We start from the raw sequence: 25,534 nt of genomic DNA, 5'->3' as shown, positions 1-25,534 counted from the left end.
TCTTTTTCCGTATGTAGCAGAAATTCGATTTAATATATTACCCTGGTTTCTAAAAGAGGTGACCTTAACAGCATTCCCTATAAGACAAGATCTGCCTTATCTTTTGTTTTACGATCTTGGGCACTGCGAAACAGCTTCGTCGTCACTTATTTTTGACTTGTCATGCTCAGCGTAACGTGTTATTCAAAGCTCTTTTGCGTTTTGTGTGTTGCATATAGTTTAGAACTAAGACCTATTGAACAAGAATGTTGGATTGGTCCTAGTTTAAAAGTTGTAGCAAGAATTAGACGCTTGAATGCACTACCCCGCCATGACATTTCACGCGTGCTGCAATACCGCTTGAAAGAAGGAAACGAATATCGAGTGTCAAAAATTAGTCTTCCAATGCAGATCCTAAATTTAGGATGAAAAAGTCTATTTTCATAAATCATCTACTAAGTGATCTGATATCTGTGTATTGTCTTCGACACCTTTAGTTTCATTCTGGGTTTTTTATTAATTAATGAACTGTTCTATATAAGAAGAGTGGTTGGTATTTCGTCGACTTCTGTACAACATATATAATATATTCATATTTCTTACAAACGTAGGTGTTCTCGAGTCAATCCCAACATTAATTAACAGGAAACTCCATTTAAATATAAATATCTCAAATTCTGACATCAATGTAATTCTAATAATATGAACAGTAGCGTTCATTTATTTAACACAAAGTCATTGCATGTGCATGTTTGAAATCTTGTAGTTTTATACTCTGTTATATATATATATATATATATATATATATATAATGCTGTATAGGCCCAATGCCAATGTTCTGACCGCATAGGATTCACAAGTTAGAGTCTCGTATAGATCTCTTCTTGCTGTTTGCTGTCCTCAAGTTCTCCTTGTTGCTTTTCTCCAACTTCCTTTTTATCTTTTCCCGTGTTCGCTTGGGGTTTGCTTTCTTCGTAGACTCTGTTATTGTAAAAGAAGAATTTATAAACAAGTGCTGAATTGCTTGAAGACACCAGTAATAAGGCTAATACCTTTTTTTAATGTAACGCATGCGTAGTTGTTATATATGTACATTATTTGAACACGTACTGTACAAGTACCATGAATGGGAAAAGTTAGCGTCCTAAGTGATACATTTAATTAGTCCGTTTGCACAATAGTTAAATAAATTATTTACAACCTAGGAGACTCCAACAAGTTGTCGAATTCCTCTAGGTTCTGCGGGAGATCTCTGCGCACAGTCTCAGGTAACAGAAGTGACAGAAGTCCTGCGATGATTGACTCAGCTCCAAGGATGATGAAAGGCAGTGCAGCAATTGGCTCCTTTATCAAAATAACTTGAGGAGCCAAGGCGCTGCCAACTCTGGCAAAGGCAGACGCCAATCCCAGAGCTATGACTCTGGAATATTAACGTATTCCCTTTGAGCTAAACGAAATTCGAACAGATTAAAAATTCCATTTTTCAGTAAAACTTTTACTGGAGCCCTCGTCGGAGTTACAATAAGTTCCACAATAGAAAACCAGTGCCAATCGAATATACTGCAAAAAAAAAAAAAAAAAAAAAAAAAAAAAAAAAAAAGATAATAATAATAATAATAATAATAAATAAAAAATAAATAAAAAAGTAAAAATAAATAAATAAGTAAATAAAAAACCCTTAATACTTAGTACCTTATTACTGTTGGATGAACCTCTGCTGTCACCACGTAGATTATCGTAAAAGAAGCGGAGATTCCCATCTTACCAAGGACTGCCAACGTTACTATTAACCAATGCAAATCTGAAAAGGTAATATGAATAATGGAACAAGGTATTAGAGACGGGATTTTCCTAACGAAAAAAATCACCTAATGAGGGATCATTATTAGATCCATCCCCGTCTTTCTTCATTTTCAAGTCTTCTCAATTTTTTTTTAGATTTAAATCATGATTTGGTTATAAATCACTTAGTTATGATCAAAGCATTATTTAAATTACAAAGCTAGCTAGGAAAAATTGACATTAGACACGCTTAAGATAAATTAATATCTCAGAGGTTTGATTTTGTTAGAATTTGATAAATTCGGAAAGTTAAAGGGATAATAACTCTTCGTATGATATCTTTATTTCACAGTAAAAACATTGTGAACAACTCATAGAAATATAATATATTCTGTTTTACCACAAAAACGGCAGTTATAGATAATATTCTGATATCTGAGCTTGTCTTCAGATCACGTGACTTCCACTGATGGCTATACTCTGTTATAATCTCTTAAGAGATTTTAACAAAAACCCAAACTTTTTAGAAAAAAAAAAAAAAAAAAAAAAAAAAAAAACAGGGACTAACTTTGAATGTAAAAATGGATTCATGAACCATTGGTAATTATGGGAAAATTGTTGTTTACTCCAGGAAAATTCATTTTTTGGCCAAAACGAAGAGTTATTATCCCTTTAAGAATGCCAGTAGGATGATAAGAAAAAAAAATCGATCTTAAGGCATTCTCAATGACAGATGAATTAAGCTTCTTTTTAAATTAACCAATAAAATCCATTAATGACGTAACATCATATCAGTTAAGTCTGATAAAACAATGTAATACCGAAGCAGCCTTACTTTCAAGAGGCTCTGACACTGATCATGGTGACAGTCGAAGATACAACATTGGTCAAAAAGGTTGTCCCACCCCCATTTCCATGTACTTTTATTTACAAATGATCAAGTCACAGATGTTAATTGTTAGAAATAGAGCTTTTTATTCCAGATGCCTTATCTATAATAAAAGGCAGCCCTTAAATCGGACAACAGCATCCATGACTTCACTTTAGTGGTAACTGAGTACATCAAGTTTTGTGAAGAGATCTGCATTCCTTCTAGGACTATTAAGCAATACCCGAACACTAAACTGTGGGTTGACAAGAACATAAAGAATCTTATAAAAGCTAAAGACCAAGCGTACCGTGAGAAAGAAACAAATGTTGCAGCATATCGTAAAACAAAATTGGACCTAAAAATTGCCATCAAAAAGGCAAAGAAAAAGATAATTTGAAAATCGAACAGAAATTCCAGTCCAATAGTGCAAAGGATCTCTGGGACAATATCGCTCTGGTCACACAGTATAAAGGGTCCAGACGTGCCGTTGATACAGAGGACTCCACACTCCCTAACAAGTTGAATGAGTTTTATTCTCGTTTTGATAGGACCAACCACACTCAGGTCCACACACCAACCCTAGGGGAGCGCGTGCCGCCATTTACTATTCAATCATGGCAAGTCAAGTGTTATTTCTCGGCTTTAAACACCAGGAAAGCTCCAGGCCCTGACGGTATAACATCACGACTTTTAAAGGAATGCGCAGCCCAGCTTTCAGATGTGTTCGCGGAAATATTCAACTGGTCAATTGAAATGTGCAGAGTGCCTGAAATATGGAAGACAGCAACCATCATACCTGTGCCAAAAAGTAAAACTGTAGAGAATTTAAATGATCTCCGTCCTGTTGCTTTGACACCGGTGCCTATGAAGATATTCGAAAAACTTGTTCTGTCTTTTATTAAAACTTTAGTGCCAAATAGCTTTGATCCACTCCAATTTGCCTACCGCAGTAACAGAAGTGTAGACGATGCTCTTTCTATGTGTTTACACAAAGTTCTCGAACATCTCGATTGTAAAAATGCCTATGTTAGAATTTTATTTGTTGACTATAGCTCAGCATTTAATACTATTGTACCAAGCAAATTGTATTTTAAACTTTTGGATGATCTTAATTTTCCACCAGCACTCTGCGATTGGATTTTAGATTTTCTTTTAAACAGAAAACAGTCAGTAAAAGTCGGTTTTAACTTCTCGGACACTATAGTTTTAAACACTGGCACACCCCAGGGCTGCGTCTTATCACCTTGTTTATATACGTTATTCACCCACGACTGTGTGGCGAGGGAGGAAAATACATTTTTAATGAAGTTTGCCGATGACACAACTTTAGTCGGCTTGATACACCATAATGATGAGATGTCATACAGGCAGTCGGTTACAAGTTTAGTAAATTGGTGCACAGACAATGACTTGATATTAAATGTGAGCAAAACAAAAGAAATGATCATAGACTTCAGAAGAAATCAGATAAGTAAAAATCCCTTGGAAGTTAACGGTAAAGCGGTCGAACAGGTTTCTAATTATAAATTACTAGGGGTTCAGCTGAATAATAGGTTAACCTGGGGCGATAACATCACGAAGCTATTGAAAAAGGCACGTCAACGAATGTATTTCTTAAGGAAATTGAAAGCTTTTACCAGAAATGTGTTTATTTTAACGAACTTTTACAGGTGTGTTTTAGAGAGTATTTTAACTTATTCAGTAACTGTTTGGTATGGACGTGCAACTGTGGAGGAGAGGAACAAGTTGGAAAAGATCGTCGAAACTGCAGGGATTGTAATTGGAACAGATCTAACTCCCGTCCATACTATATATCTAGACAGGACTAAAAAGAAAACATTATCAATAATGACAGACAGTTCCCATCCAGCCCATACCCTTTTTAAATTTTTACCTAGCAATTCGAGACTCTTAGCTTTTAAGGGTAGTAAGCGATTTTTAAATAGCTTTTATCCTTCGGCAGTAACTATTTTTAACTCTAACATGTAATTTTAATTTTCATTTTTTATATTTCAATGGGGCTACTACAGGGCAAAAGATTCCCGATTTTATACATTTGTATTTTATTGGCTTAATAAATTATTATTATTATTATTGTTTATAACAATTTACATCTGTAAGGTGATCATTTGTAAATATAAGTACATGGAAATGAGGGTGGGACAACCTTTTTGACCAATGTTGTATATGCATTTTAGGACGCGCAACAGTTTTGCCTTTATGCGACACTGTAAAACTTAACACACCTGTAGGCAGACAACCGGAAGCAATGCAAGCCACCCCTCCAAGCACCATAAATCCCGCCAGTGATTTTCTTCTGCCAATTTTGTCGATGAGGAAAACAGCCAGAGTGTAGGCCGGGAATTCAATGGCCCCCATCAGGGTAAAATTGAGGTAGAGATCACCACCCAATCCCTCGGAGTTTAGTGCCAAACCATAGTATACCATACCGTTTACCAACCTTGGCAAAAATTAACAAATAATAATAATAAAATAAAAATAAAAAATAAATCAAACCAGCAGATTCTTTCTCCCCTTTCACACCGAGAGGAATGTTTAACTGATATATTATGCACTGGCTCGCTTGTCTGAGAACTTTTTTTAATGTCCTGGCTTAATTGCACGTTATATTTTAATATTTCAACTGTATTTTAACTAGAGCGACAATTGTCAAGGTGCATATCCAAATTCTATTCCAAAATTAGCTAACAGCCATTAATTTGAAATTTAAGCTCACCAGTTGAAGCACACGTTTGCCGTCAGTGCGGCCCGTTTCCATGTTCTCACAAGGTCTAAAGGGGTGTAGGTCTGAGCAGAGATGACCGTTTCATCCTTGTCTTCTATGACAGACTTAATAGTCTCATCATCAGGCTCGGAGTTCATGTTTGTCATAGAAACTGATCGGATCAACTTCTCTGCTTCTTTTATGCGGCGCCTTGATAGCAGCCATCGGAAAGATTCGGGAAGAATGCTGAAACAATTATGTGAAATAAAAGTTGCCTATAATTAGGAACTGAATCAAGTAGCGCGATTAAAAATGCACCATTGGTGCCATTAACGGCGTATGTCACTATCCTGGTTTTGATTAAAAAAAACAACAAAATTTTATGTACTTTCTGGACCTCCTGTTTTGATGCTTAAATATTTTAAAAGCCACGAGCCAAATAATGGTGAAAGTACAGTCTAATATTGTACATAGACTGGGAAGCAAATTTCGTCATTGTGACTGAAGTTTCTTTGTCACATAGCTGCGACTCAGGTTGTCAGTCATTTTGACTTATTGAACCTAGTTTAACTTTTGAGTCAAAGTGAAAAAAAATCGCGAATATCACAGTATTTTCTAGCGTCCAAATTCCCCGGCCAGTAATTCAAAATTTCAAAACATACGTACATGTACACAGTCTAGTGCTGAACATTTTATTTGTTTGTAAGGCTATATATTATACTTACAAATAATATAATCCAAATAGGTAAGCAGGCACGAACAGTGCTAGACCTAGGTGTCTCCAGTTTCTTATAAAATAGGCAAACAGTACAACGTAAAAGTAACCAAGACTAAAAAAATACATTACACCAAATCCTGCAAAATTTCGTTTGCTTGGACCTACATATTCAATCCCTGCAAAATAAAAAAGAATAAAAAAGAATTCGGTGCTCTCAAATCAGTAAGTGGTTAAGTGACATGGGGTATTAAAAACAAAGAAGCTAGCATGCATCATATCTGAAGCACGGGATACATTTGAAGTAAACAAACAAGCTGTGGTTGATTCTAGAAACACATTAGAAGTTGTAAAGTATGCTGTAGAAACTTTGCTTAAACTAGATGTTACAGTGTTCAAGATTTCCGCTTCCCCCTTCTTTTTCTCTCTTTTTAAGTTGGTATTTTACCTAGAGTGAATACAGTCAGGAATATACAGCCATTAAGCGATCCCTGCAGCCCTAGAGACAACGTGTATACTATCATATTGGGAGACAAGGCGGTAAGAACCCCCAAAGAAGCCGATAGCAAGATGGCAACCAAAAACGTCGGTCGTCTCCCGAATCTGAAACATCATGAAATAAAACAATTGTGATATAAATTAATGCAAAGAAATAAAAGCTAAATGGAAAATATTTTTTCATATTTTTGAAGCCCCTAAATGATCGTCAATACATACGTATGGGTTTAAATAGGCATATCGTCAGAACAGAATGGTTCAAAGACTAAAGGGAATGTGTCATTCCGAATGAACAAAACAATCCCCATTCATTTCAGGCGTTTGGAAGTCACCGAAAACAAATGTCATATGCCAAGTTTTAGGGCATCAGATACCAAGGTCATATGTAATGGTCTAGGTCAATGTCCCCCCCCCCCCCCCAAAAAAAAAAAAAAAAAAAAAAAAACGCAAAGAAACAAAGACAACAAAAAAGCTTTAATACTGCACCAGGGATAACCACTCTTCATTTTGGCGGAAAATGTGCCATAAAACGGATTTTCCAGGTGCAAACTAAATTTTTCCCATACACCGGTTTAATCCATTACGACATTCGAAGTAAGGCGATTGTTTTTATGTGTTTTTTGAAATTATCTCTTAACAGATTATTACGGAGGGTAGCCATCTGTGAAGTTCCAATTAGCCAATACATATGTATGGGTCCACGTGACAATCACAGATTTCAGAATAATTGCGATAACCGCTGTTTTGGTGGTAAAATGGAATTTATTAGATTTTTATGTTTTGTTTACAATCTTTTTATTGTGGAATTTTGAATTTCAGATGAAGAGTTATTATCCCTTTAAGCAGATAAGGTTTCAGCCAGCGTTTTATTATTTATTTGAATTTTATTATTATATAGGGTTCAATCAGTCTGTTTGTTTGCCTTAACCTTAAGAGGAGGTTAGCGTAGCGTTCCTGAAATACGTATATGTTAGGGTGATGTTTTTAAAATTAATTTTATACTTTTTAAACAATCAACTTTTAAATTTGCCGTTTTGCTTATTAATGTGATTATTAAGCACAAGTTTGGATTATACCGATTCAAACGTTATCACGTATATACCTGTCACTTATAATCCCTGATAAAGCATCCCCAACCAGTCTCCCGGCAAAGTATACGGATTGACTCGTGCTCACTAGCCATTTCTTTCCACAGGTCAGGTCAAACTAAACAAATAGGAGAGGAAAAAGGTCAACATAGAACTTTATTTCACCTCATTTTTTTCAACTTAGGGTTTGTTGTTCTGTAGCATATGTCGCTCTAAAAAGAGGACAATAATGCATTTTCACTTTTTTATACAGTTTTATACTCCTAAGGGTGCCATTCTAAAATTGCTTTATTTCTGTTGGGTTTTCCTTTAATTTTGTTTGTTTATAATAAATTTGTATGTCTATGTATCATTTATATTCAATGTTATATCTATACCACTGATCTGATCTGTTACGGCTTATACAAAATTTTAAACAACACAAAAGTCATAGGGAAATAAATATTGAGAAAAGCTGCATTCTTACCTCTGATACCACAGTTGAGGTATATATTTCTTGACTGTATTCTAGTCCCAAGGGACATTCAACAATAGCTGTGTTATTATCTGAAACAGAAGGAATCTCATAATGTGTGTCATTTCCCGTTTTGTTATCTCTCCTCCATGATCTCAGCTTACAACTACTTCGGGTCAATTTGCCGTCCTTTTCTGTCCATGGGATGGTCAGGTTCAGCAGCTCCTCGTGAGAAAGGTTTCCGTAGACCCTCTCTGCGCTCGATACGTACTCGGCTGGGATTTTACAGTTGTGTTTCGGCGTTGCCGCCATAAAAACCGGAGAGAAGACACGAACAGCACCGTACAGTCCTACCACACAAATTAGAAAATACTGTCGTTTCTGAAAAGTGCCAAACTCGCCAATAATTTGTAAAAGCTCGTCCAAATGCATCCTGTTTGGTGGTAGGTTAGGATCTCTCAATTTTTATTTCAATATTAGTTACCTCCAAAGTTGTTGTCAAGATCTGTTCAAACCAGACTGCCTTAATATTGCTGCGCGTGTGAAAAGGTTGCTTAGATAAGGTTGTTTAAAGACAAGTGCCCGCCATGTAATGGTGCGTCATCATTATTGTAAATAGCTTACTGCTATGCTTGGTGTTGCGAGTTATTTATGGTCCACTCTCCATCGCATTTTGCGCTTTGCATTTCATTCTCTACTCACGACTTGTTCAAGTATAGTACTTTATATCTATTCTTCGGCCTGTAGACTAAGTGTACATCTACATTTCTATATTTTGGGATTTATTGCTGTCGCTGAAATGGGCTCGTTACAAAAATGATGATGAAAATGATGATTTAATAATTTTGTCTCTTCGAAAATATTCAATTCTTAAGACAAAGTGTAAAAACTGCCAGACTCTGGCACTTGTCACATCGGCCAGCATATTATTTTTTACTTATTAAAAACACAAAATATTCTTAATTTCATTGTAATATCTTATTGAATTTCGAAATTAGGAACGTTTTTTATCCCACCAATATATATTTAACCAAGTACGAAATAAGGAAATCGTTATTGATTTTGGTAGCATAACTCATGATCAGCTATTAAGAATGCCCAAATATAGACAAAATACCCCAAATATAACGAGCCAATTTATTCTACTAAAACCATTTATATACACTGCATAAGCTATAAATATTATACATGTATGTAGTAAACACACGCACGTTCGCACACACACACGCGCACACACACACACACACACACACACACACAGACAGAAACAGAGAAAGAAACGGACTATAAACCATACAGTCCAAGGCGGCTTTTAAATGGATTATAAGTTCACTTTCAAATATCTATATGCACAAGTACATTGGAAAACATTTACATGAACAAATAAAACATTTGAACACCCCCAGTTACAGATACATACCGATTCATTCGTTTTCAAAAGGAACGAGCAACGCTTGTTATAAAGCTGCACAAAAATCTGGTTATGTTCTGTATATATAGTTATTTATGCAATACTCCTCGTTTATCAAAAATTTCAAAACAAAGCAGTAACCACCCATATCGAATGCTTAATACAGTATTTAGCTTTTAAGATAAAACTAATCAAATAATAATGTGTCAGTAATATTGAAAATTTACCTGTATCATTGATAAAGAACATACCAGTACATGTACCGTTGATAACGTGTAACAATACCACTGATATTATATTGGTATTGATTGGTGTAAAGTTGTAGACTTTGTTACATGATTCAAACAGTAAATGTGGCAATATGTCGATGTCCCTCTTGATAAAGAATATTGATAGTGTTTTATACACGAACGCTGTATGTGTATCTGAGGTACTATCCCCCTATGCAGGTGCAGATCTTCAAGTCACACTTAAATTGTAAATACGGCTTGGATATATACGTCCAACTGTATGTGTCACATATACATGGGTAAAAGCCCAGTTGTTGAAGACCCTAGTACCCTACCACAAGGGGGTACAGCCGTTGCCCTAAAAGTTACAGTCGTGTTTGCATCTTTTCCATTTTTTTGTCATCTTCGGATTTGTCTTCCTTTATTTCTTCATCTTTCTTATCACCCTTCTCTTTTTTCGTTCCAGGTTTGGCTTCTTCGTAGACTCTGAAATTATAAACAAACCAATAATTGCAAGGCACTAAATAACGTTTCAGATCCGGATTTTGTTTTTATCTTTATTTTAAAATTCTATCATAGGGCTAACAAGTGTACTAATATTATCATTGATATCATTGTCCCCACTGAAGCTTTCAAATCAGTGTCAAACATAATGGATCCGTAAAAGTATTTACAACCTAGGAGACTCCAACAGGTTGTCAAATTCCTCTAGGTTCTGCGGGAGATCCCTGCGCACAGTCTCAGGTAACAGAAGTGACAGCAGTCCTGCGATGATTGACTCAGCTCCAAGGATGATAAAAGGCAGTGCAGCAAATGGCTCCTTTATCAAAATAACTTGAGGAGCCAAGGCGCTGCCAACTCTGGCAAAGGTAGACGACAAGCCCAGAGCTATAATTCTGGAAGAATCGAAAATTTACCATGAGACTGAAGTCAATTAAACAGGCGAGAATATTAATCTTTAAAATTCTATTATGATCGACGCAGTACCAATGTGGCCTACTAAATAACATCTGAAGGAATTGAAGGTTACCGGTGTAACAGGAAAGGAAGTCCGCTAGGAACCGTAGTCCGCATCTCATTACTTTGTACAGGTGACATTCGTCCCTTATACTAACCAAAATGCTGCCTATAACCCTATTAAACCTGTACATTCCCAGGACTCCCATTCCTGTCACACCGGTTCAGGCAAACCTACCTCATCACTGTTGGGTAAACCTCCGCCGTCAACACGTATATCACAGCAAACGATGCAGAGATGCCCATCTTGCCAATTAATGCCATTGTCATAATAAGCCAATGCAAATCTGAAAATACAAATGAGTCAGTTTACCGAAAAGCACACGACGATCTGAATTACTGTAAAAATCAAGGCTACATTTTCTATAACTTTTTTGTTCTTAATTAAAAGCTTAATTAAAAGTTCAAAGTGACAGTCGAAGAAGCGCGTACTTCGGGAACTTAGCAGTTCTGGCGTTAAGTGGCACTGAATAACCTAAAGTGATAACAACTGCTCATTTGGGGGAAAAAAAAAGAATTTTCCAGGGGTAAACGACAATTTTATTATACTTACCAATGGTTAAAGAATCCATTTCTGCATGCAAAGTCAGTCCGTTTTTTCTAAAAGTATGTTTATTGTACTAATCTCTTAAGAGATCCCATACGAAGAGTTCTTTAACTAACCTGACGGCACAGTGCCGGAAACAATGCAAGCCACCCCGCCGAGTATCATGAATCCGACCAAGGACATTCTTCTGCCAATTTTGTCGATGAGGAAAACAGCCAGAGTGTAGGCCGGGATTTCAATGGCCCCCATCAGTGTAAAGTTTAGGTAGAGATCACCTCCCAATCCCGCAGAGTTCAGTGACAGCCCGTAATACACCATGCTGTTGACCATCCTTTAAAATGTAAATTTGGACACAATTAGTCATATCAAATCAACACAGATTAGTTACTTAGAATTTGTGACTATTTTCTATACACAATGTGGTGCATATTACCTTCCATTTCTTGTCTCATTCACGGCTCACAATTGTTATTTAAAATATCGAAGTGGTGGTGAAAACATACATGTATTTAACTATTATAACTGTGTTCGGTTTGATTAATAACCCATTTGTGCATTTTCTTCCTTGAATCGTAGGTTGAGTCAAGAAAAATAATGTGTTAACTCGACTCATTTCTCTACTCACCAGTTAAAACACACATTAATCGTTAAAGCCGTCCGTTTCCATGTCCTCACCATATCTAAAGGGGTGTAGGTCCGAGTAGAAGTGACCGCTTCATCTTTGTCCTCTATGACAGACTTAATAGTCTCATCATCAGGCTCAGAGTTGATATTTGTCATAGAAACTGATCGGATTAACTTTTCTGCTTCTTCGGTGCGGCGCCTTGACAGCAGCCAACGGAAAGATTCGGGAAGAACGCTGGAATATAAAGCGATGGGACGGCAGTTAAATATAATTTGAACTGCAATAATAATGCACTTAAAGCAAAATACTTGTGTCAAAAAACAAGCGCAATTGATCTGGTTTGTTTGATGTTTAAATGTGGCTTTTAAAACTTAGTCACACAGCTGACCAAGATACTCGGCCCCGGTTTCACACACACGCACACGTACACGCACACACACACAGTCAGGTTCCCTTGTTATGAACCTAATTACCAAGGTTACATGGTCACATGGGAACATTTTTTTCAGATAAGGAGCAGTGAAACAGCACTCATGGAAATCCTAGTTAACTAAGCCAGGGAACTGACTTAGTTTTTTTTGTGAAACTGGGGCCAAGATACTTGATCACACTGACTAGCCACCTTAACCAATATTCATCATCCCAGAGACCCGAGAGCCTGTTGAGTCCCTTTTCAACAACGTGGCCTGAGGCGCTCAAAGCTGAATAAGTTACAGGCTATGCATTTATTTTCTAATTTCGTTCAGATATATCAATTTCCCCGTTTAAAACGTTTACTTTTAAATCTTAGGCGACTATAGGACAGAATATTTTAAGGCATGTGTCTTGCAACTAATTTAGCGATCATGTGAAAAATTCGCCAAAACTCTCCTACAGATCATCTGAAGATGATGACGGCTTTTAAAACATGCTTCCTGTACTTCAATGAAAAAAGTCTGGCCAAGCATAACGCACTTTAGACACATGTGAATAGTTCTGAAGATTTTACTTACAAATAATACAGCCCAAACAGGTAGGCAGGCACGTACAGCACTAGAGCGAGGTGTCTCCAGTTTCTTATGAAGTAAGCAAACAGTACGAGGTAGAAGTAACCAAAACTAAAGAAGTACATAACGCCAAATCCAGTCAAATTTCGTTTGCTTGGGCCCACAAATTCGAGTCCTGTAAAATGAAGACAAAAGATTATTAAGTGAATGATAGCTACTGAACAAACAAAAAAACATTCAATGGGCTTCATAAGTAGCTTAATAAATATTTGGACTTTATCTTTGCAAGATGAACACAGGAAAGGTATAATTTCGTTCCATGTTGACTGGAGAATAAATACTTATAACAAGACGCGTGGGGTAGAAGTTCACAAAGTTGTGAAGATTAACAAACTTGTTTGCCATATTTCCGCGTAGTTTTCAAGTTAGCCAATTACCAATGGTGAATGTAGTCAGGAATATACAGCCACTGAGTGATCCCTGGAGACCTTGAGACACTATGTATACTATCACATTGGGTGAAAGGGCGGTGAGGATCCCCACAGATGCCGATAACATTGCCGCAACCAGAAACGTCGGTTTCCGCCCGAACCTGAAATTATAATGAATTATTTTGATCTAATGATATCCTAAAATAACCCGACAAAATAAGACAACGTTTGCTTGCATATATTCAAATACAAACTGCCACGTATTGGCAATTAGATTAATAAGAAATATCCAAAATATGAGACACCTGCTGGATGCATGTTCCAACATTGTCCGGTGTGATATGGATGTATACTCTACCAGGACCGCAGATGAATTACGTGCACTTTTTCTCTAAGTGCAGAAAAATTCCATGAATTATACAAAAACATATCTAGCTGTTATTAGCGAATAAGCGAAAAATCAATCTGTGGCCCTTGTAGAGAGCGACACGAATGCTAGTCTGCCAGGCCCCGCACTCATTACTCATTACTTTAAACAGGTGCCATTTGTCCCATATGTCAATCCCCAACACCTAACCTTCAACTTAATTAACTATATATAGAACGTGTGCTTCCATTTCTTGGACTATTATCCCTGTCACATTTTCAGTGTCGCCGGAAGCCAAACGATATAGCATTAGAGAATAAAGTTATTGATAAGTAGGGTGTTGATGGTGTCCCGACTTTTTATTTGAAAATAAAACGAAGTACATTACATAAAATGATGGAGACTATGCAGGTACATGTATATTGAATCGAAAGCAAATTAAACGATCACAGATAGAGGGCAGACGATCGTATAAAGTTAAAGCCCATTTCGCTTCTTTTTGCACATGTCATAATCATTCAACATACATTTCAGTTTAGAAATCCATCTTCATACTTCATTTTCTCACAATGGACCTATCAAATATCTTCAGCCATTGCACAGAATTATACTTTGCGATACTCACCTATCACTAAGTATCCCTGATAAAGCATCCCCCACCAGTTTTCCGACAAAGAATACGGACTGACTTGTGCTGACCAGCCATTCGTTGCCACAGCCCAGATCAAACTGAAGGAATTATTAGAGAGTGAGGCAACCTCTCTCTAAGATTCAAAATAGGACATTATTAGTGGTTAATATTTTTTGGTATGAAGAAGCACTTTACGATGTTACGTCTGGAATTCTTCCTTCACAGTCGGATCAATAGATCATGAAATAAAAATGGAAAATAGTCGAATGAAAGTTAAGGTGGTATAATAATTTACAAGTTGTATTCTTACCTCTGATACCACAGTTGACGTATGAATTTCTTGACTGTATTCCCGGTCCAGAGGACATTCAATACTCCCTGTGTTATTATCTGAGGCGGAAGGAACCTCATAATATGTGCCATTTCCCGTTCGGTTATCTCTCTCCCATGATTTCAGCTTACAGCTACTTCGTACCAGTTCTCCGTCTTTTTCTTCCCATGGGATGGTCAGGTTTAGCAGCTCCTCGTGAGAAAGGTTTCTGTAGGCCCTATCCGCGCTCGATACGTACTCTGCGGGAATTTTACAGTTATATGTGGGCGTTGCTGCAAGGAACACGGAACAGAGGATAGGGACAGCCGTGTACAGAGCCGCCAGACATATTAGGAAATACTGGCGTCTCTGGAAAGTCCCAAACTCACCGATAATCTGTAAAAACTCGTCTAAATGCATCTTTTTTAAGGATTCAATGTGAACCTCTTTGTCTGCAAAGCGGGGTTATAAACTGGCTTTGTTTACTATTCAATATCGCGTCATTTAAATAGCAAACAATGAAGTACGAGTAAGAAATAAAATTAAAAAAGCTTTGCATTTGGTATTTAGTTATGGTGCTGTTTCACTTGCCTATCTACAAACACGACAAATATCAGAGGTCGCACTATTTTTAAACATAGTGTAGATGATGAGTGGTGACATTCGTAAAAAATCGTGCTTTGTCGATAACGTAATTTTGCCACTTAGATAAAATAAGGCGCCATAGAAGCAATAGAATGAACAAATATGCCTCCAAATAGCTCCCTCCTCTTTTAAAATAATAATGAAGCAGCAGTTTTCAGAAGTACCTAAAAGAAATATACCTTACAAACTATGAAGGCGAACTCATAAAACAAATTTTGGAGAGCGTGTAGGTAGATCCACGAGAAGCTAAGATAAGGATAAGGCTCCGTCATGACGCATTTCTTAATCCGTGCTTCGTTCTCGGTTTTTCGTTTTAAAATCCACCTACATGTACCACTTTTCTTCCATTTATTATTTACGATACATTTGTCTCACCTCGCATTTCTAAAAAAATGTGCCAAATGTACAACATTGTTGAAGTGCACCATTTTATTTGTTTGCCAAGTATTCATGTTTCTCAGAACAAAATGAATCAATTTTTTGCTTTGTGTGTTAAACTCTCTTAAAATTTCAGTTAATTATGTCTTGCACATTTGACACCTAAAATACAATACTGCACGTACACGTTTATACCTCAGTTGGTGTTAACATTTTATTGAAAATATCTACGTCTTCAGTTGATTGGAAAATTGCGAAAGAAGAACGTTCATTCCAAACACTTGGCATTCAGCGTATGTATGCACCGCAAGCTATATGCTCACATCCGATTTCTCACGTCTTGGGTCTTTCTTCAGGTCCAGAAGCTCATTCGACGAATCTTTGTCCAGTTCATGTTTTTCTGTCCGGAATCTAAGGAGAAAAAAGAAAATAACAACTCAGTATAGCTGTTAAAGATCGCATTCAGAACACCAGACTAACGGATCCGCGGATCAAATATGGCGACACACTAAAAAGCTTGCCGCTTAATTCCCTTTTAGACACTGAATAGATTTCCCACGGGGATTACGCAACAAGAGTTCAGCTGGGTCGGCCATACTTGATCCGCAGATCTGTAAGGCCCCATTCAGAACAATGGACTAACTATTCAGAGGGTGAAATATGGCCGACCCACATGAACACTTCACTACGGGGAATCTCTTCAGTGTCTATTAGCGGATTAATCCACAAGCTTTGTAGTGGATCGCCATATTTGACCCACGGACTAGTTAGCTATTGTTCTGAATGCGGCCTTAAGTAGTCCCCTGTTCTGAATGTGCTCAAATTCATTATGAAATACAGGTAGATTCTAGTATTTTAGCAAGCGTAACAGACAGCGAATCTCTTGAAACCAATACAAAGAAGATGGGGCGATAAGGATGGATGTGAGGACAACTTGAGGTTTATGCAGCTGACAGACAACACTGGCGACCTCTAGTGGATACCTTATGCAGCACCCTGGCAAGAAGCGTTACTCAGTGAGTATATAGATAATAATACGATTTCTCCTTCTTCCTTGTGACGGATAAAACGGGCGAATATTTGTCACAGGATGGTCAATTTGATTCCAAATCCTTAAAGAACATAAGCCGGCTTCAGTTATTCACTTTTCGTTTGACAGCGTAACTGGCGGCACTGGCGATGGCTGGCGCGGGGATGGGGGGGGGGGGGGGGGAGAGGCACAAAGATTGACATGTATAACCTTGCAATGACAGTTTTATAATAATATATAAAGTAGGGCAAAGGTAATGGGAGTTATTTGATTTTGTCTAGCTTTGTGTGATGGCCTGTTTATCCTTATTTAAAGGGAGAGGGAGAAGGGGGTACATGTACCTGTGAAGCGAAAGGATGGGGCAGGGAGCATGGCTCTATGCCACCTAGGAGGAGCTATAAGTACCCTCTAACAGGGCAGCAGTTACTATTATCTGAATATTTTTGCTGAGCTTTGTAACCATCCTCGAGATTTCATTACAGGGCCGCAGTACAGATAATAACCGTGAATTTAACCAGACCAAAGACATATCTGTGAATGTCTAGTGAAAAATCAATCTGTCGCCCTGGTAGAGGGTAAACTAAAAGGAGGTTATTAGAAATAACACGTCCATCTGGTATCCCCAGACGATTTTGTAATAACCGTGGATCGATCTATCTCTGAGGGGATTCTCGCTAAATTGCAATCAACTCAAACTACTAAGGGGTAATTATCGTTTAGCAGCTTCAGCAGGCGTGCCAGGCATCTTAGCCGCTGGAACTGAAAACAATTTCGCGAGAAACACCTCGGAGATGGATCGATCCTGTTAGATCGATCTAGGTATGGGGACCTAGGCTTACATTGGGCTACGCAGCAGCTCATCAAACTCGGCCGTGTTCTGTGGGAGCTTCCGTCTAACCGTTTCTGGGAAGAACAGCGACAGTATCCCCGCAGTAATGGACATGACTCCAATGAAGATGAAAGGCAGTGAAGTCATTATTTCTTGAAGTAAGATCACCTGCGGGGCAAGGGCACTCCCGACCCTGCCAAACGCTGAGGCTGTTCCTAACGCAACGATTCTGTAAACGGGTGTCATGTTTAATTGATTAAAATGTTAATTTGTCCATGGGAACTGTGATCAATTAGGGCAAAAAGGCAATCATTCAATATATGACATCCACGTGACTAATTCTTAATTTAAGAACAATTTTTTTTTTGCTTTTCAAATAAAATGTACTGAATAATACACAAACTGTACTATCATTTCAGGTCTTGCATAATCATCTATTGAAAGAAGTTTTCAATATTTTCGTATTCAAGATGAGCTCAAGTGTTGGCAACTATGTCAGGCCTACCCAACTACCAGACTCGGCACCGAATGATCCTGAATTCACCGGTAGATCAGACCACACTACCCGTTTTCAAGGTGTGTGTCAGATCGCATTACACAGTATCATACCCTAAACAAATTTTGAGTGGTGATGCAATGCTTTTCAACCCCGCTGAGAATCGTCACTATCACATCGCGTACTAGGCAAGAGCGGTGTCGCGTCTGATACTGTGTAATGCGCTCTGACACACACCTTGAAAACGGGTAGTGTGGTCTTATCTACCGGTGAATTCAGGATAATTCGGTGCCGAATCTGGTAGTTGGGTAGGCCTGTATGTGTGCATGTGTGTTTTAAACCCTTAACAGTATAATATTTTGCCTTAACCTACTTACCTCATTGTAGTTGGGTAGCATTCCGGTGTAAGAAGGTATATAACACCAAACGAAGCAGAAATACACATCTTCCCGACTACTGCCGTGGTAATGATCAGCCAGTGTAATTCTTAAAAAATAAACAAATTATTATAAAAAATATACAATTCGGTGTTATTTAATCGGCGAACACTCCCTGTCGGAATAAGATGATTAGTATAGGAATAAATTGGAAGGCACATTGGGCGAATCTCGGGTGATTTCTTACCGGTGGATTGACTCGCGTCGATTGAGTTCGAGAGGCAAGCACGTAACAAAACTGTAATGCCTAATATTATGCATACTAGGGTAGTATATGAATATTTTGAATATGAATGTTTGCAGATCCAAAGAAACTATTTTCTCATACTTCGCATTTATGGTTGGCATTCGATATGAGCGTTACATGTATAATTATGAAAATACGTCCTTTGTTTAACATACCGTAGGGCAAAACCCCAGACACAATGCACGCCACCCCTGCAGTCACCATATAGAAAAATAGGGTTTTTCTTCGGCCTAATCTGTCTATGATGAGTACGAGCGAACCGTACGCCGGGATTTCTATGGCACCCATAAGAATGAAGTTCAAATAGAGGCTGCCTCCTAAGCTTTCCACGTTCAGGGAGAGACCGTAGTAGACCATGGCATTGACAAGCCTTGAATATTAAAATGTTAAATCACACTAAAACGGTAAATAAAATACACAAATTAAGGAATGGTCTTTTTCATAATGTATATTATGCAGAAGAAGGGATGAAGGTCAGGAACATGTTTAATTTACATCTCAGAATATTTAAATGTTTGTACATGAGCGATGATGTAACACATTTATCAAATTATTTTGTTTTACAAATATTTCGAAAATGCGTTTTAATCACGTTCAGCAGTTACGCATATATAGATTTCTATATTTTACTTTGCCCATCAGTCAAAGACACATTTTCATTTTTCTGGTTTCCTATTCTTAGAAAAAAAATTCTCCAAGCAATGTTTGAATTATTGACATTTCATTTTTTTAAACAGCTATGCCAATGTTTGCGACAATAAAGGAAAACAATACACAAATCGCTAAACCAAACATAGAGACATTAAACCAAACATTGTGAAAAAAGTATACATGCCAATTAAAACATATATTCAGCGTGAAGACGGCCCGCCTCCACGTTCGGACCATGTCAAGAGCTGTCGCAGTGTCTGTAGTTGTTTTGGATGGTTTCTCAATGCCGTCCAGTAGAGAAGCGACAAGACCTTCTTCGACCTCGGCTTTGTTGACCTCCACGACTTTATTCAAGACCTTTTTAGCTTCTTCCGTGCGACCGCGAGATAGCAACCATCGGAAGGACTCTGGCAGCAGACTGGTGAAAAGACGAAATAAAAACACGAAATAAAATATCCTTTCCGATTTATTTGTCAATGAAAAAAAATACCTACTCTTACATTTTCTTTACTCTTAAATATTCTTAAATAATGCTGCGAATCCGTTACATGTAGTGTGTTAATGTGAGTGCGTATGTAAAACTGGGTTCCCATAAACCTATGGTACTACTAGGATCGATCTAACTCCAAGGGGATTCTCGTTAAGCTGCATTTAGTTTAAGCGGCTTAAATTTATATCACGCCCACTGAAGCTGCTAGTAGGGTAGTTAACGTTCCTGGAGATAGATCGATTCTGCTAGTACCATAGGGTATGGAAATGTCCCTTAAGATAAAAGAGCTAATTATAAACATTACAGTACTTACAACCAGTAAATTCCAAATAGAAAGCACGGAGAAAACATAGCCAATGCCAGGTGGCGCCAGTTGCGGATAAAATAGGCAAAAAGTACTACGTAGAAAGTGCCAACTCCGAAGAAAATATGAAGAACAAATCCCGTGATATTGCGTTTCCCTGCACCAGTAAATTCTAGTCCTTAAAAAGACATAAAAAGGGCCGCTTGTAAAACACAGCATAATAAACTGAAGAAAAGAGAAACAATAATTGTAATTTTGTAGGCTCCTATTGCACTTAACTAAACAATTATACATAAAAAGTCAATGATTTAACCACATGTGAAAATTAATGGAGAAAACTTAATCTTCCCGGAACAATTTTTATACAGCTGTATAGGTATGTTCTTAAAAGACAAGCGATTTTGTTACAAATTACCAACAAGTTTCACGTACAATACACGTCTGAGATGCCAAATGTTGTGGAAATATCCTTTCGCCTTCCCAAATTTCCCTTCAAAAGTTTATTTTGCTGGTGCACACGTGTCGTGTGACCTAATAGGTCCTATTCCTATTTTTTACCAATTAAAACGCCAACAAGAAAGGGAAGTTTGGCGGCTGAGTCAAACGTTGTTTTATGGCGACGGATTGTAACCTAGTTCCGACGGGATTCGCATTGTAATTTTGCCATCACTATGTTCTTTGGGAATTATATATAAAATAGTCTTTTCAGGCGTAAAAAATTACGTATTTTGGCACTGTCACAATTAATTAATTTTAACATCAAAATTTAATTCATTTTAGTATAAGGATTCACAATAAAAGCGGCCGGCATCGGCCAAGTTTCGAACATCATACTTGTGTTTGTCACTTTATTGCTCCTTTCTCGGCATCGTATTGAACCTTTAGATCAAGGAGACATAAAAACAAAACTGCTATTACTGGGTTGTATAATTTTTTGCGTTTTGAGAAAAAAATGAAATTCTTGTGCATGTGTTTTATAAAACTTGATAGTACTTTTTATACCGTTTGGAACACCATATTCTTCCTTCGCTAAAACTAAGAAAAGTTAATCATTAACTCTAATACGCACAAAAACAACAGACAGATTACAGCTCTTTTATAATCGCATATGTCACAATGATTGTGCGTCAAAGAGGGCGGCGTAACTCACCTAAAGTGAAAACGCTGAGATAGTAAAACGGATTTAGAAACCCTAGTATAAACAAAGCGGTCGTGTAGACAGCCATTACAGGAGACAGTGCTAGTAAAACCCCTACGACGAGTGACAAAAACATGGAGACCAAGAAAGTGGGCCGTCTGCCGAATCTGAAATGCAAAGAGCGAGCTTTTTTAAAATGTCAACTCATAAATGTTTCAGAGATGAAAAAATGGATGTGTAAACTAACTGATGAAATTTGATAAGTCCATCAATTATTTTCTTTCCGTAAATCAATTAGAGACTTCTTGCTACATTTACACGCGTTCTTGCAGCCACAGTGACATCCATGTGTATTTGCATACCTTGTTATCTATGTACAGTGAACGGTATTTGCGACAATGCTGCAAGCAACAGCAGAAAAAATACTATTATTACGAAAAAATCGAGTATCAAATATCATTATATAAATCTATTTTAAAAACGCATGATAGATCATGATTATGATAACAAAATCAAGGTACAAGCACTCCCCTAATCTCCTCACCTATCGCATACCATCCCGGAAAGCAAATCTCCAACCAATTTACCAATGAAAAGCATGGACTTGCTAAAACTGATCTGCCATTCATTTTCACACTTTAGGTCGAACTGGAAAAAAAGTGGTCGTTTGTAATGCCATTTATTTCTTTAACTATATGATTATATCACTCTACTGTGCCCTGTGACAAAAAAGTTATAAAACAAATATGGTCATAATTTTATCAGATGTAAACACATTACTTAACATATTGTCATAACAAATTCTCTGCATAAGAAGACATCTCACTTTCTATTATAAAACTTTCTGTTAACAAGCTGCTTATACTGCTAGATTTGATACAATTTACTAATGGATTTCATACATCGACGTTAATACAACAACAAAAACCACTCTATCTGCATTATATAGTGATATACACATGTCCCTCTGATCAAAGCAGATTGAATAACGATTTGGATCAGTTACTTTTACAAACAAAACACAACGGACTTGGATAGGATGAAATGTCAAATGATTATGATAATGATACAGTTCGGTCCATGCAGTGTCTGTCCATATGCTGTACAACATATACCAAACTTTATATAAACACAAGCAAGGTGTGGCGAGTTTTTAATTTATTCTCCAGAGGCTGAGTACTCAGCGATCATTTAGCTGGCTCACAACGTACATATTACCACAAATGAATGCAGTGAGTGAAAAATAATCTTAGGGGCGATACGTTTTCTCAATTTTTGAAACAAACTGCATCAGCAGACCCGTAGCCAGCAATTTTAAAAGGGGGAGGGGTTCTTTTTCTGAAAAAGTGGACCCTTTTCCATAAAAAACTTCATGTACCTAGATCAAATTTTACCCAGAGTGGACCTTTTCCCAGCAAAAAGGGCGGTTCTTTCGAATCTCCCGCCCCCCCTGGCTACGGGCCTAATCAGAGCATAATTGCTTACATGGGTTGTTATGCAACTCATCTGCAAAAGTGCTATTCACTGTCTATAATATCATGTAGAAACTGCATTTGCAGGAATAATGAGGTATCCCTCGCATTCTGTTCGGTGACGTCTAAAATACTTTAATTTCTATTTTGTGAACAGAAGGGGGCGGACTAATAATGGACAACCATATCAACATCGTAAAATTATCGACACAACGACACAATCGCTTCGAGGCATGAATTCCATGATGCCGGTGTCTGGGCTCCGGCGTGGGTGTGGTGATATGCTATTATTACAAGACACATGGATATAAATGGCTGGAAGAGGCACTGTTAAACCCCCTTTATACTGGACGGCGTCCTTTCTGCGACCATGAAACTGGCATCGCTGTGGTCGTAGAAAGGGGAAACAAGCATCGATTTGGTTACAGAATGTATGCTCAATGATCGGTCAGTTGTCGGAATGTAAGGTATTATATTTTTCACTCTCAAACGGGTTCATACTACGGGACGCAGAAAGGACGCCGTCAGTGTAAAGGGGGCTTTACTTGTGCGGACACTTACTTTGGTATTGCCTTTTATAGGGCGGGGGTCTCATAGTCCCCATTCCCAAAGATTAGATCGATCTACTTTAGATCGACCTAACTCCCTGGGGGCTCTCGCTAAATAGCTGTCAGCCGAGCGGGCACGAAATTTAATTACCTCCTTACAGCTTGTAGTAGGCGGGACGGACATTTAAGCCGGATTATCCAACAGTAGTCTAACAGTGAGACTCCCCGCGGGGATAGATCGATCTAAAGGCTCTGGGAATACGCCCATAAAGTCCTAAACACTCCCAGCACCATCGTGCCGCCATACTGAAACAGGTTACTCCTGACATGCAGACTTTGCACTTTTATTCTTCTTATTATTATTGCTTTATTCTTCTCACATATATTTCTACTTTTTGTTCTTTTCTTTCTGTGATTAAAATATTTTTCTCTCGATTTGTTTTAAGCTTTTTCACGATCACGATCTACAGATCACAAGAAACACTGAAATACATTCTCCACGTCATCTTTGGCAGTAGCGCGGTAGCGGCCAGTCTTAAACCTTAAACATTCCGTTTTAAAGTATTTGCAAATTTAAGTATTTCTAGTATCAGACAAAATATTAAGAAGGGGTTTAAGGAGGGTCAGGGTTGAAAAATACCCTTCCCTTGTACGTACCTCAGATACTATAGTTGACGCGTAGGTCTTTTGGCTGTATGTCCTGCCTTCTGGACACGCTTCAAATGTTTGGTTATCTACGCTAAACTTTTGTTCGAAGGCGTCCGCCACGGACGTATTCAGCGGTATCGTGGCATTCCCAATGCTCGAATTATTTTCATAATTCTTCAGTGAGATGAGGAAACAGCTGCTCCTCTCAAATATTCCATTTTTTCCTTCCACCCAAGGTATGGACATGTTATAGATCTTTTCTTCCGAGACATTTTTGCCATAAAATTTTTGGGAAAGTTCCTTGTATGCAGCCGGTATTGTGCAATGGTGCTCCGGTGCCACCGAAAAGAAGACGAGACTGAAAATAACGACTGCAGCGTACGAGCTTACCAAGCATACCAAGACATACTGCCGTTTTTGGTAAGGACCGAACTCGCCAACTACCTTCAGAAATTCATCCAAATGCATCCTGAAAAACTTTATGGTTCAGACATATGAAGTCATGCCTTATAGCCAGATAAACCTTTATATATATACTGTATACAAGCATAAAAGTGGCTTCAAAATCTGACACCGAACATTATCTTTTGTATCATAGACGTGTAAATCTATTATGGGACACTGTTGACCGCGTATAATTTCTGTATGAAATGTGATCGTCAGGTTTAATGTGGGATAAATGGGTTGGGTAATTCTTGCTGCTCTTTGTTAGCTTGTACGTCTTACTGTTATTAGCGTAGGCAGGGGCCTTTAACAGATCCAGCGTAAGTAGGCGGCTTTGAAATGACAGTCACATAAACTATTTTTGAGAAAATCTACTGTAATATTTTTCTTCTGTTATTTCCTTGAGAAATTTAAGACTTGTGGCGCGATCTCCTCAATTTCACGGCCATGCAACGTGGTAATGCCTGCACCTTTTTTTTTTTAGGCCGCAGAGGGTTTTCAATTTACTATTAAAGAAATAACAACTATTCACTTTGACCAAAATGGATTTCTCTGGGTTAAACGACACTTTTTTCATACTCATTAATGGTTAATGTATCCGTCCTGACATTTTTGTTATAATCACTTAAGAGATTATTACAGAGAGTAGCCATTTATGGAGGGCACGTGATGCGATGACAAACACAGATTCTAGAATAACTGCGACAACCTTGGTCAAACAGAGTTTATTATATATCTGTATTATGTCTGTGAGTGGTTTATAATGTATTTATTGTGAAATATGGATCTCATACGAATAGTTGTTATCCCTTTAATGTGAAACGAACTGAAAAGGGGGATACATGTACCACATGGCCTCATTAACTTACATCCCTTACACCTCATTCAAACCAAAAGTTTAATAGTTTTTTTTCAAACTACAAAGTTCAAGTTTTTATCAATTTTTTAAAATTTATTTTAATTCCGTATAAAATCCACGCAAGTTTTGTCCCTAGCCTTGGACTAATAAAAACGAAAGGGCTGGCAAAGCGGGACACTGTTATTCATCCAGTTCTTATTCAAGCCTGGTAAAAAGATGAACCGACTTCGTTTTGCTTCAACTGAAACTGT

At 37.7% G+C, this 25,534-nt stretch overlaps 3 protein-coding genes across 4 annotated transcripts; all 3 read right to left on the bottom strand.

The window, feature by feature from the left end:
* Positions 1–267: 267 nt before the first annotated feature.
* Positions 268–8,639, bottom strand: LOC106152250 (organic cation transporter protein). The gene is made up of 9 exons (XM_087009500.1): positions 8,125–8,639; positions 7,673–7,776; positions 6,521–6,675; positions 6,083–6,251; positions 5,370–5,603; positions 4,879–5,093; positions 1,672–1,780; positions 1,181–1,399; positions 268–960 (listed from the first exon to the last, which is right to left on the bottom strand). Exons 1-9 carry the CDS (start codon positions 8,542–8,544, stop codon positions 840–842), a joined length of 1,746 nt encoding a protein of 581 aa, XP_086865626.1. The 5' UTR covers positions 8,545–8,639; the 3' UTR covers positions 268–839.
* Positions 8,640–9,258: 619 nt separating this feature from the next.
* Positions 9,259–15,137, bottom strand: LOC106152251 (organic cation transporter protein-like). Of its 2 annotated transcripts, XM_087010109.1 has the most exons (9): positions 14,668–15,137; positions 14,352–14,455; positions 13,366–13,520; positions 12,935–13,103; positions 11,943–12,176; positions 11,434–11,648; positions 10,949–11,057; positions 10,431–10,649; positions 9,259–10,239 (listed from the first exon to the last, which is right to left on the bottom strand). In XM_087010109.1, the coding sequence occupies exons 1-9, from the start codon at positions 15,085–15,087 to the stop codon at positions 10,119–10,121; spliced, it is 1,746 nt and encodes a 581-aa protein (XP_086866235.1). In that variant the 5' UTR covers positions 15,088–15,137; the 3' UTR covers positions 9,259–10,118. The 2 variants fall into 2 exon arrangements, with proteins under 2 accessions (XP_086866235.1, XP_086866236.1); XM_087010110.1 differs by lacking the exon at positions 14,352–14,455 and having other exon boundaries at positions 14,668–14,927.
* Positions 15,138–15,225: 88 nt separating this feature from the next.
* Positions 15,226–24,677, bottom strand: LOC106152252 (organic cation transporter protein). Its single transcript, XM_013525769.2, has 9 exons — positions 23,990–24,677; positions 21,857–21,960; positions 21,325–21,479; positions 20,184–20,352; positions 19,565–19,798; positions 18,885–19,099; positions 18,423–18,531; positions 17,560–17,778; positions 15,226–16,101 (listed from the first exon to the last, which is right to left on the bottom strand). The coding sequence occupies exons 1-9, from the start codon at positions 24,446–24,448 to the stop codon at positions 16,002–16,004; spliced, it is 1,764 nt and encodes a 587-aa protein (XP_013381223.1). The 5' UTR covers positions 24,449–24,677; the 3' UTR covers positions 15,226–16,001.
* Between the last annotated feature and the right edge of the window lie 857 nt (positions 24,678–25,534).

The sequence above is a fragment of the Lingula anatina genome, chromosome 3 (assembly GCF_051362555.1).
Source record: "Lingula anatina isolate TDL-2025a chromosome 3, LinAna3.0, whole genome shotgun sequence".
Taxonomy (NCBI): domain Eukaryota; kingdom Metazoa; phylum Brachiopoda; class Lingulata; order Lingulida; family Lingulidae; genus Lingula; species Lingula anatina.
Note: the sequence above shows the minus strand (reverse complement) of the source record. Positions and strands in the feature narration are given on the sequence as shown.

What these genes read in the sequence shown, in the direction of transcription:
- LOC106152252 (XM_013525769.2), bottom strand. Translation starts at nt 24,448, where the DNA reads ATGCATTTGGATGAATTTCTGAAGGTAGTTGGCGAGTTCGGTCCTTAC. An exon ending in TCTCAGCGTTTTCACTTTAG is followed by an intron (nt 20,353 to 21,324) that starts GTGAGTTACGCC and finishes TGTCTTTTTAAG; the next exon opens with GACTAGAATTTACTGGTGCA. An exon ending in CTATTTGGAATTTACTGGTT is followed by an intron (nt 19,799 to 20,183) that starts GTAAGTACTGTA and finishes TCTTTTCACCAG; the next exon opens with TCTGCTGCCAGAGTCCTTCC.
- LOC106152250 (XM_087009500.1), bottom strand. Translation starts at nt 8,544, where the DNA reads ATGCATTTGGACGAGCTTTTACAAATTATTGGCGAGTTTGGCACTTTT. An exon ending in CCTCAACTGTGGTATCAGAG is followed by an intron (nt 7,777 to 8,124) that starts GTAAGAATGCAG and finishes CTATTTGTTTAG; the next exon opens with TTTGACCTGACCTGTGGAAA. An exon ending in AACTTGTTGGAGTCTCCTAG is followed by an intron (nt 961 to 1,180) that starts GTTGTAAATAAT and finishes TTACAATAACAG; the next exon opens with AGTCTACGAAGAAAGCAAAC.
- LOC106152251 (XM_087010109.1), bottom strand. Translation starts at nt 15,087, where the DNA reads ATGCATTTAGACGAGTTTTTACAGATTATCGGTGAGTTTGGGACTTTC. An exon ending in CTGTTTGGGCTGTATTATTT is followed by an intron (nt 12,177 to 12,934) that starts GTAAGTAAAATC and finishes TTTATATTCCAG; the next exon opens with CGTTCTTCCCGAATCTTTCC. An exon ending in AACCTGTTGGAGTCTCCTAG is followed by an intron (nt 10,240 to 10,430) that starts GTTGTAAATACT and finishes TTATAATTTCAG; the next exon opens with AGTCTACGAAGAAGCCAAAC.